This window comes from Rhamphochromis longiceps, linkage group LG6 (assembly GCF_057381845.1).
Source record: "Rhamphochromis longiceps isolate RC_006_pf linkage group LG6, R_longiceps_female_GT1.1, whole genome shotgun sequence".
NCBI classification, from domain to species: Eukaryota; Metazoa; Chordata; class Actinopteri; order Cichliformes; family Cichlidae; genus Rhamphochromis; species Rhamphochromis longiceps.
In genome coordinates this window covers 30176849-30189115 of record NC_140562.1, presented here as the reverse complement: position 1 = coordinate 30189115, position 12267 = coordinate 30176849, and the positions used below count along the sequence as shown (strand labels likewise).

Here is a 12267-nt window from a genome sequence, read left to right as displayed (position 1 = left end):
TTTGCTTTTTTGTTTTTTTAATCTGAGTTAGAATCTCTAAGAAAAGATACTGGACCTTTTAGAAGAGCTTAATAAACAGTGAATTATAAATTATGAATTTATTCAGTAAATTTCATTGCCATTCCCAGTGAACCAGCATATGCTTCACTTTCCTCTTTTAATCTTTTATACTTATACACTTATCCAAGGGACCCCCTCCACCTTCCACACACACACACCTCTTATTTTATTTTTTTCTCCTTGGCTCTCTTTTTCTGTAAACCCCCCCCCCCCCCCACCTCTTCAAAAGCACTTAACCATCCATCATGGATTAGGAATCTCTCTGAGCAAAATAAAAGACGTGTCTCATTAAATGTATTTATGTTTGTGCAGGGTAGAGGGGAACAGTGTCTGTACTATTTTTCTCACCTCTTACGCACTCAGACAGCCATTTTTGCAGTCTCATTTTTGTCTGTCTACACACACACACACACACACACACGCGCACATTACTTCCCTCTCAGGAGAGCATTAATTCTCATTCTCAATTCTGATGTACTTATTAAATACAGATTACACTGAGGGTGGTTACACATTATCCAGTTTGGAAGTGTTATAGAAGAGATGTTTTTTAAGCTTCCTTGCAAGGAAGTTTTGACAGCATGATTTAAAAAAAAAAAAAAAAAAAAAAAAGTTTAATAGTTATTGTATATGTGTGAAAGACATTTATTGTCTTAAAGTACCCTTGTTACTACCACAACAAACAGATTGTATTGTTGTGTGTGTGTGTGTGTGTGTGTGTGTGTGTGTGTGTGTGTGTGTGTGTGTGTGTGTGTGTGTGTGTGTGTGTGTGTGTGTGTGTGTGTGTGTGTAGCTAATCAGACAAAAAAAAAAGATTTTCCTTTTTGTAACAGAAATGTGGAGAACTGGAAGCAAAAGATGTATAGTAGAAACTTTGGGCTGGAGTTTGAAGAAAGACCAAAGAGAGAAGAAAGAAGGTATAAAGGCAGGTTGAATGAAAGGTTGAGATTCGGAGTGGAAGGATAAGGAAGTGGAAACAAGAACATGGCAAGGAAAAAAGACAGAAACAAGGCATGGGTGAAAAGAGACAGAAAGGCTAGAGATGAGGGATCAAGATGGATAAAGGCCCTGAGGGAGAATAACATAGTGAGCAGTGAAAGACAAGGAGGCATGGAAAAAAGGAATGGCAAGAGAGTGAGTGAGCACTGGGGCTACGAAGTAACTTGCTGGTGGGAAGATGAGGGGAGAAACGGGTGGAAACAGTGGGTAGAACAGAAAGGGAAGGGGGCAGGGCGGCGTGTATTCACCATACCGGTGTACGATTGGCTGAGACAATGTCAGGCGGGCAGCGCTGAATTAAATCAGATGTGCGTCACCAGCTGCAGTTCCAAGCCAACAGCCAACCACATACTGCTGGAAGGGGGAAGGTTCTTCTTATCCCTGTCTCTCTCACAGGCTCCCTCTTTCTCTCTTTCTAAAAACTCAATTGAATTGGATGAAAACAACTATGAAAGTGTCTTTTTGCCTGTATGTGTCAAATACTATGCAAAATATAAAATTCTTACCTTAAATGTGCGTTTGTATGCCTGTGGAATAACACTCTGTGTATGGGAAGTGGATGTTTTTTTAATTTATTTTTTTAAAGATCATTATGTTTTGATTTCAAATAAAAATAATACAAATACTTAAAATACTCTCTACAGGAAAAAAAACATATATTAGTGAGTGGTTGTAATTTGTATTTCTTTCTGATACAGATCAATGCAAATTCCCCTGCTGTTAGTGTGTTTCAGCAGGTAGGCACCCTGAGAGGGCCTCTGTTTTCAGCTGTGCTTTTGGACAAGCTTTTGGCAGCCACAGCGAATACCTCTGCACTCTGATTTATTTTAACCTCCTATGCGGTAATGTTGGCTGGTGTGTGCATGTCACTGTGTGGTTAATTACTACCACTGCAGTATAGGCCTGCTGTAGGAGTAGTTTAGACTCTCATACCAGAGAGACTGAACCCCTAAATATAGCTGCAAGCAACTATGGTCAGAGTGCAATAACCTTCCAGCGTTTGGTGATCTCAGTGGGCAGTTTGACCCCATCTTATCTGAGTGACCTTATAGTACCATCTCACCCCACTGGAGCTCTTCCCTCTCAGACTCTCAGAGTAAAATTTGAAATTGAATCTAATTTAATTTTAAATTGAAGTTGAACATATTCAACCAATTCACACGTGTAGTATTTTGGCAAACAGGACCTTGAATCTTTTTATCACTATAGAAAATGTTTATTAATTACCAATGCAAAAACATGATTGTCAACACACCCAATAAGGTGAGCGTATTGCATTATATTTTATTATAGGTTTATTTGTGTATTTACATTTATAATGTTTAAATATTGAAAATGTAGGTCTTAAGTGGTTCTCTGCAAATATATTATTTGCTAAGTGACATGTAACTGAGTAATAAAAGCAGTCGCCTCTGTGGATGACCTCCATTTTCACCTTGTTAGACTGCACCTGCAAACTGGTAAGCCTTATTCTGCTCTGCCACCAAAGTGAGCTTTGGTTGGAGCACTGGCCTTCTAGTTCACAGCAAATCTCAGTAGCAGAACAACTACTAGAGTCTGTCCAACCAAGGGACGAGACCCTCTTTGGGCAAAGAGCTGAGTGATATTGGGGAATTCCCCAGCAGTGCCCTGACTAGAGAGAATGCAAAGGTAGGGAAGGACACAGCACATTTTTTAGTTTTAAAGGGACATGCCAGGGTGTTGTCCGTTAGTAAATCAATCACATGGGTTTGTTCTTTGACGAATATAAAAATATAACATTAGTTGCCAAGTATAGATCTCAGATAATGAGTTGCGGCCACAGCTCTGGCCTAATGTAACTAAAATGAGCAATTTTCTTTTTGTTTTATTTCCTCCTGTTAAATTCTAAATTTTGGAGGTACACCGGATAGTTAAAAGAAAATGTTTGGATGCAAATATTATTGTAAAGTTTTTCTTAGCTTGGTCGCAATATAAGAAGATGAGATCACTCAATTATTTTTAAGTAGATAGGCATTTGCAGCCAGTAATGATAAGAATAAGAAATTCATAACTAATTTAATTAACTAAGTAATAAAGAAAGAGAATGTAAGTAAATACAGATAATAGGATATTTGCAGCTTGGACTAATTAATTTCTATTCCATTTATTTTTCATTCGAACAAACTGGCCATCCTACCTCTACAAATACAAGAACTGTCTTTCTGTCCCTCTCCCACTCCCTTGAGTCAAGGCAGTCTCAGCTGTTGTGTAGAATGGTTGTGTCTATCCAGGGACTATAGAAAATAACATCATCAACTATTCATCATGTATTTTCCCTTGGACCAAAAAACTGTAATTCACAGCAGCTATTGAGTTACAAGCTATTGATGTCAGTATGAAAGCAAATATTTCTGTGCAGCAGGAAATTGTGAGGTAGAGTACTTATACATGCTACAGCCACAGACTCACACCAACAAGCTGCTCAGTTCCCATGACGATAAAGAAGTGTGTAATCTTACAGCACCCTGTAGAGAAAACTTTAGCAAAGCCAATCTGTTTGGTTGCTGACTATCCAAGTCCTACTAATAATAACACCTTTCAGGCTAACACTCGATTAGATGGCTGGCTGGTCAGTGTAACCACAGGGAAAGGTTCAGACTGAGGCCAAACCAGCAGGGAAGGGAAACGTGTGTAAGTGTGCGTGTCTGTGCTGGGAAAGGAAGAGATAGAGAGGCGAGTTTAATTAGGAGAAAAGGAGGTATCTCGTCGTGTTTGTGTGTTGGTGTTCTTTCAGCAGAAAAAATCTGACCTTTTCATAGATTGCATCTGGGTCAGTAACATATGCTCAACAACAGGCTACATGAGGCAGTTAACTTCAGGTGATAGTTCACAGGAGAAGTGCAGAGAAAAGGTTAGATTGCTCACTACCTGGATAGTACCATAAATAAAATGAAATACACTGAATTTACAGAAACTGCATGAACATCTATTTTTAGTAAACTGTCTTTAAAGCTTTTTTCATCAGACTTCAAGTGTCATTAATTGTAGTTAAGACCATTAAATATGCTAGGATATAATTTGATAAGATGACAAGTTTAATGTGCTGGCATGCTGTGGGCTATACATATGGCTCTGTTAAAAAGGTTGACAGCTCTCTTATAAAAAAAGAATAGCTCTATATTTTCAGCCTTTTTCAGTGTTGGTACTGCCCAGACAAATAAATATCTTCTGCTCTGTGTAGTATTAATAGTGACTTAACCCCGACATTAATACCTTGCTACCTGCATCTGTCTTTCTGTGTGTGAATGCTTGTGTGCCCATGTATTGTATCTGTCCAGTGCCAGAGCCTGCTCCCACTAAGCCCAGTCCCGGCCCATCCCACCACCCCGCCAGCCCCACGCTGCCCCTCTCCTCCTCCTCCTCTTCTTCTGGCAATGGCAAGCGCGCCTCCTGCAGTAGCCAGCTCCTGACTCAGACTCCCCCTCAGCAACAGTGCCAGTTGTCCTCTGCCAGTGCTCGCTACCCACCCAGAGAGGTGCCCCCGCGCTTCCGTCAGCAGGAGCACAAGCAGCTACTGAAGAGAGGCCAGCCACTGCCAGCAGGAGCCCTCAGCACTCTCACTCTCTCCTCCTCTTGCTCCTCTTCCTCCTCTTCACCCTCAGCATCTTACTCTTCTTCTACGAGTACCAGCAGCACTACCACAAACTCTACCACGTCCACTGCGAGCAAACACCACCAAGGTTTGTGTCAGTCCAGTAAAAAACATTGCGGCCAAATGGCTTTCTCATATAAATATATATATTTTTTAGTGGTTGCTTTAGGGTGATGTTGTGACTTTTGTCCTTGTTAGATGTGCATTTTAGTGAGTTTAAATAATACAATACATATACATGATATACAAAAACCCTCCTAAAGCATTCAGGAACCATTATCCATCTTGGGATGGATTATGAGAGAGAGATGTTTGCATTTGTAGATGTAACTTCATTTCAAACTTTGCATCCTTTTTTCTTCTTAGAGACTCATAAGAAAAGCAGTACTGGCAATACAGTAAAAACAGTGATTATAATTGCACTTTCTCTGTCAGCAAATGTAATGACAAGACTCGCCACCTAAAATTTTGTGGGTAGACTGACCATATTAAAACGGGCCTCAGACTTTTTTAGTTGATTGCTGCTTTTTTCCCCATTTCCCTTTGTGGCTATTCTGAAGTAATGAGGTTCTGGTACTTGGATGCATGTTTTCAAAGCATGTCTGTGTTTTCTACGTGTATTAGTGTGAATAATGATACTTATAACGGTGACAATTATGTCTTTTTTTCTTTCTTTTTTTTTGTAATCAAAGGCCATCTGGGATATTTTAGTGTTTGAAGAACTTGGTTAAGTGGTTTTAGCCTTGTGCACTGTTTTTAAAATCACCAGCGGTAGGCTTTTAACGAACTCTTTGTTGGCCCTGAAGTTCACTAATGTTGAACCTGCCTTGAGGGGCTCATTATACAGTGGTTTGTGTGTATTTGTAAGCAAGTCATGTGTTCTTAAATCATGGCCATTTATATCAATATTACAACTATATTTCTCTGGTTTTGGACATGAGCATTTTTCATACAGTCACTTTTTATTTTTCTTCTATTTATTAAAGGAATCTTAACCATCTGTTTAATGTACACAGATGCAAAAGTGAGGGTACTTCTCATCCTCCAACGTAACAAGCTGTAGCTTTGAAGACACAGATGTGAGGCTACCTCTGTAGAACACCACACATTGTTTGAGCAGGATCTAGCACGAGCATCTGCTTGCATCTTTGTTGAGCTTCTTCTCCTGTCTCTTTTTTTTCCACTCTAGCTTTTGATCATGCTGCTCTGTGCTGCTTTTCATTATTGTCTCTAAATTTGCTGTGCGAACACGGATTACTCAGTAAACAAATCTGCAGCTGCTGCGGTGTATGGTTAGCTAGCCAGGAGGCTACAGTCCTCAGCATTACAGTCAGCTGGTCTTTCTATGCTCTGCTGCTGCTGCTGCTGTTGTTGTAGTCAAGTCTGTGCCACCAGTCACAGCATCAAACAAAGGCTTTAAGCCTATGCAGCCACCCAGTGACACTCTCTTTGCCAGAAATTGTGCTTTTCAGTCTATTTAGTCAATTTACTATGTTTGGATGTTATTTTTCACTATGTAGCCATTTGATGTTGTTTCACAAATAGTGTTATTAGTTTTTTCTAACTTATTTTTTAATGTATTGTTTTTAAAAATATAATAATAGAGCTAATTAATTTTAAAAAAAAGAAAATAAGATCAAAAAATAATTCTAATATTATGACATCATATAAAAACACAGAATCTATATAAAATGGATTCATTTTAATATTGTCTAAAGAATTTTCACAGGAAGTAAATTCAAGGCAACTGCATCACTGTATTTTTTTAAATTCAGTAAATATATTAAATTGGTGCAAAAATTCAACAGATTCAATCTGTCGGCACAAATTTCTTTTTTATTACATTGGTAATAATGTTTTTTTCTCTATGCACAGCTATTTACTGCAGTGTTTCTTTGGCTGTGGGCCAAGAAAAAATTTAGCTGCAGGCGTAACTCTCTTAAGAGAAACATTAAGTCAGAACCTTCAGATTTGAAAGCATATGTTTCTTCTTTGAGCTCTGGACACGTTAGGATGCCCTGGCTGAGTGTGTTACGTTGTAATGCTGTATTATTGTCCTAGTCCAGCACTTGTTGTCCTAATTGGCCTTTACCTACCTCTGGTTTCCCCTGGAGTCTCTCTGTACAACAGCCTGTGACAGAAGTAGCCATTGGCTGGGTTTTCACCTCCTTTTCCACTCATGTCCTTGTCCTGAGGGCATCCAGTCCACAACATGTTCTTTCCTGTCTGCACTGCCAATAGCCTGAAGCCAGTAACCAGTTGTTGCAGTGCGTCTGCGATACATAACTTAGGGATTGGACACTGAAGTTAAGTCTACAATGCAGAGCAATTATTTAAGTCTGTGGCTTCTTTCATTTCAAACATGACTTTTGCTGCAGAAAATCTGAAAAACTTCTCACCTAAAAATGTAAACCCAGCAAATGTATGTTTGCTGGATTTACAAGTTAATACTGGACTGTGATAGATTTAATGAAGTTTTTCCTGATCATAAATACATCTTTTTTTTTTTTTAAAGTCAAAATGCTTATATCTCAAAGACAATGTCTGCAAATATAGAGGTAAAGTTTCATTTCATTTTGCAAGTTACAGATGAACTTTGTTCCGAGGACAGTGTTTCTATTTTGTTTTCGAGGACAGTGTTTCTGACCTCTGGTGAGGTTACTGAGGCCCTAAGGGTGGCAGTGATGTGATGGTTCACTTTTGTAGTTGCACACATGCAAACACTAACACATGTATATAGATATAATGAATGTGCAGCAGAGAGAGTACTCTAGTCTGACCTAGTTGTGTCCCCTCAGATATGCGTCTCCCTTGCAATCTGCCTCACACTTTAAAGAGGAGTGTACTCACACTGTAGTTTTAGTTAGTAGAAGTACACTGTAAAGATGTTAAATTTATTTCTTTGACACATTTTTGATCACTCCACATTTGGCTTGGAAAGTCAAATTTAATTATTGTAGAATCTATATGAATTCTGTGTAAATCTGTAACGCTTGAGATTCCAACAGGCTATCCAAGCACCCCATCCCCAGTGTCTAAAATGCAGTCTGCTCTCGACACACCACCCTCCCACACAACGTCTTTTCTCAACCCATTCAATTGTCCCACCAGACAGAGACCCCCTGTCCCATTTCCATCCCCCTGTCACACCCACCATTCCCATCTCTCCAGCTGACTGGAGACCATTTAAGTAGTCCGGAGCATCCAGCAGCCAGACAGACTCCCCAGTAGCAGGTGCTGGAATGGGGTCTCTTAAGACTGTGGGAACTGTAGCCCAACAGCTGTTTGCCGGTCACCCAGACAGCACGCGTAGCCAGAAGGCACTCTGCTGGGTGCGGTTTAAAACACTTGACCCTTTCATAATGCTTCCTTTGATTTTTAGGTAAATTAGCTTAGATTTTGAACACATCTTAAGTAAACTGTTTGGTGTTGCTTTATTTAAAAAACAAAACACGTTTAGAACACTTGTGCATTTTTACATTCTTTAGATATAATCTTATAAAAATGTTGTTTACCTCTTCTGACATCATCAAAAAAATAAATCTGTTATTTCTACGTTTTTTAAAATCAAATGAAAAGATCACTTGGCCCCAAAGAAGCCACGGAGGTATAGATTGGTCCATATGCTCAAGCTGTGACACACACATAGGCACACACAAGTGAGAGAACCCCCTAGTGGCTTCATTAATGCAGCCTCTCTCAGGGAAACCAGAGAAGTCACTATGGTCTCGCTCTTCTATTTTCTCTCTTCTCTCAGCAGAGGTAAACAGACATGAATGATGAGCTTTTTAAACCCCACGGAGACCGTCCCCTCTGTTTTTCTTTTTCTCTATGTTTCCGGAAAAACATGTGCATGCCGTCCTCTATGTGAGTGGGCGTAAAGTTCTCCTCAAAGAGAGATGGAGAGGGTCAGTATGGTGACAAAAGACTAGTAAAGGTTCCCTCCTCCTTTGATTTTGGGTTTATGTCATCCCATAATTTTAACCGAGAAGCCGAGCTGCCTCTGTTGCTCACACTCAAGCTAAAAGAATCACTTTGTCACTACAGTTATTCTCATTCTGTTCATGCTTTCTCTTTCGCTGTCTCCCTTTCTTTTCCCTCACCACTGTATGTGCCGACCTCTCCCCACCCCCACAGACTGTCTTCCATCTCTCTCTACCGCACTCTTCTTCTTTCTTTCTGTCACCCAGCCCTTTATTTCATTCAAATGGGGAAGAAAGGCATTTAATTCTTGGCTTATTGCCCATTTCCATGATGGCAGCTAGTGTCATTAGCAGGAATTCACCTCTTGCTTATTTGTGCTTCAACTCCGGCTGGTATCACACAGCTCCACTGCAGTGTTGATGCTGCTTGTCCGTGTTTTGTAGTAAGCACTGTCGGTGTACCTACATTAGGATGTTTTTATTATTAAACTGATGTCCACCATTTCTGTAGTTCAGTGCAGGTGAGAATAAGCTAGACTCCACATACACGCATACAAAAAGGCTGTCTTTCTGTCCGTTTGAAACGTGAAGAGCTACAGAGATGCTACTTTTTTTTCCTTTCCGTTTTTGACCCTTTTCATTCACAAGGCATAATCATAGGCTGCCCTCCTAATTGCAACCAGAATGAAAGCAACACATTACTGACATATGATTGCAAATGGTAGATGGAAATAATTCTCCCCTTGCCTTTGTTTTTCATATTCAGCTTGCTTTCATGCCCTTCCCGCAAATCAATGATTTGCCAAGAATCAGCAGTACCTTTTTCTGGAATGCCTGGAAAGGGAGTTGAAAGGGGAACAATGGAGGCACATTAAGGTGAAAAGAAAGGAAGGCTGTTTTGCATTAGTCCACTCGTACATGTTGGCAAAGATGCACCAACATTAAAACCTTTGCAGTGTAATGCAACCCTGTAATCCTGTTGTAAACACTCCTTTTGTGGAGCTAATAATGGTCCGGTTTTGTTGAGGTAGATGTCCACATGTGCTGCCTCTGCAAAAGGATTTTTTTTTTTTTTTGCTTCACTGACTAACCTGTTGCAGATGTACTAAGATGATGTCTGCTGTTTCTTATTCTTGCGTGGATCTGTGTAAGCACTCTTAAGACTAAGGCTGCTATACTTCTCCTCAGGTATTTTTCCATTCTCTCGCTCTCTGACCTCCTTTCTTTTATCATGTGCATGAGAGTCACCTTTTCTTTCATATTTTTTTATGTGTGTGGTTTGGGGGGGCTTGTTCAAAATTAGCTTTGTACATTTCCTCTGTGACAAAGGTGTTGAGTGTGATAAAGGAGGACTGCTTTGCAGAGTTTACATTAGTCAAGTAATCTTTTATTTTCAAATTGTGCGAATGAAGGAGGAAGATATGCTGGGTGGTAAGGAACTGACTGAACAAAATAGTTTTACTTTGACTGCCCTCCCCTGAGCTTCTTGGATAGGGTCCACAGAGTGATAAAGTAGTGCTCCTATTTGCTTGGAAATCGACCACGTACAGTTGGACAAAGAGAAAACAGTAAATCAGTGGGCTTTTCTGATCAGGATTTGTTTTCCTACTGACTACGGTAGTAGTAAAAAGTTGTTTTGAACAATTTAATATAAGGCCAATTACTTTTGCAGTCTACATCAGTTTAAACTAGGAGTGCACAATAAACTTTCCTAAGGGGCCAGAAGAGAAACTGAGTATGTTGTGGAGGGCTGCATCAGTAAGCTAAACTCAGTTCTGCTCAGTAGCTCTGGGTTTTGAAAAGTCCTATACAAATAAAGTTATTATTATTAATGTTATGTTTTTGTAAGCTGGTGTAGCTCTCACTACCAGTTTCTGAGTTTTGACCCCAAACTTTTTTCTTATATCAAGTTGGGCTGGGCGATATGGCCTAAAATCCATATCACTGTATAATTTGAAGCATGTGCGGTAATATGATATATATCGCGATATATTCTTTTCTTCTGTATTAAGTATTTTACACACTATAGGGACATTTAAAATCCTTTAATTTTCTCAAAAATCGACAGTGTGCCTTATGTACGAATTCTGGTTGTGCTTACTGACCTCAAACTGATTTTATGTGGTTCACGCCACTCAAAAATCTGTCAAAAATGTTTTAGTACGACTTTGGTAAGCTACGAAGGCGCACAGCTTGATGGATTGTCGGAGCATTATGGCTGCCGTAGTCAGGAGCCTTGCGGAGTAATCTGGTTCCTAAACTCCGTCTGGTTCAGGTCCCAAAGTCACACGATCACTGCGGCATCACTGAGAGTTAAAACTGTCTAAATTATTTCATCTTTAATAAAATGATCAGCATTTCTGCTTTACCAAGTGTAACAATTAAGTTTAACATCTAGGCATCCATGAAAATCGAATTTATTACATTTAACGGAGTTAGAAGTTAGCAGGAAGTTAGCTCGCTAGTTTTGCTAGTTACCTAAATATGATATAGCATGTTCTGACTGAGAGATTTCTGAAACAAATTAAAACGTACTGCTCTGCTACCAATTCCAACATTAATGAAGACAGAAAACTAAACAGCAGTGATGTTTGTAGGGTTACTGGAGTTGGGCTAGCTGGTATATAATGATGTGCTACGTGATCGCTAGCAAAACAGCTACGTTAGCATAACAGCTACATTAGCATAACATTAGCACAGTGAAGTTGAAGGATGGCCGCTAACTTTTTTTTCACTCAATAAAAGTTAACGTGAGGGTTTCTGGTGGTTAGGGACCAATGCAATTGCATGGCAGGATGCTGTAAACGGACCAAACTTCAGTCAGGAGAACAACTGAGATAATCCATCCACAATACGAGGTTAGTCATTAATATACTGCAACAACATGGGAATAGAGCAGTTGTTAGGGAATTCAGCATGAATTGATTGATAACATTGATTCATTCAGCAATGAATCAATGTTACGGAAGCGCAGTTTTTGGCTTTCCCTATATTCCAAAAGTGCTTTGTCTCTGCTATTACTGTCGCCCAGCATAATTTGCAGATGATGTTGTTTGCAGCCACTGCAATGCTGTCGACCAAAATAGGTGCAGCTTGATGACACCATCAACATGCGCTACCGTTGGCCAAATTTATATCATTTCTACCGTATACCGTTCACACCGCCCACCCCTAATACCAAGCTGTTGTCAGAAGTCAGAAAACCCATGGCAAGTGTAATTTAAAAACTTTCTGATGATAGGCACACATGGCTTTTTTTCCAGCATCTTTTAAATGAACGTAAAAAGAAAAGTACACTTACAGCAAATATGGGGATTACTTTTGTTGTGATGTTTCATTAGTTATTTCTGTTTTCAGCTGATTGCAAACTGACTGTAGATTAATGTTGGTGTGCATGTGTGTGTCATCAGTCTGATGACCCTGAACGATAAGGCTGCCTGGGAAGTGGAGATAAGTGAAAATGTAATTCACAGCCTCTGTGGCACGTTCAAAGTATCTAAAAGTCATACATCTGCCAGAATATGTGTCTTTGTCTTCACACCTCAAATAAATGGACTTTTCCTTCTATATCTTGTGCTGTGTAACGTCTTGTTAGGATGGCAACAATTTGATAGGATCTTCTTTCCTGTCTTAAGGTTCTATCTTAAGCTATACAGTTTTACTTTAGAAACA

At 39.6% G+C, this 12267-nt stretch overlaps 1 protein-coding gene across 4 annotated transcripts in view; it reads left to right on the top strand.

The window, feature by feature from the left end:
- The window catches only part of tnrc6c2 (trinucleotide repeat containing adaptor 6C2), a 145163-nt gene that overhangs the window by 110519 nt on the left and 22377 nt on the right, over positions 1-12267 (top strand). For 3 of the 4 annotated variants that reach the window (XM_085410183.1, XM_085410182.1, XM_085410184.1), the window contains one exon: positions 4359-4760. The exons of the other annotated variant lie outside the window; for it this stretch is intronic. In XM_085410183.1, coding sequence (XP_085266309.1) covers positions 4359-4760 — 402 coding nt within the window. The remainder of the gene's footprint in view (positions 1-4358; positions 4761-12267) is intronic. 4 annotated transcript variants of the gene reach the window in all.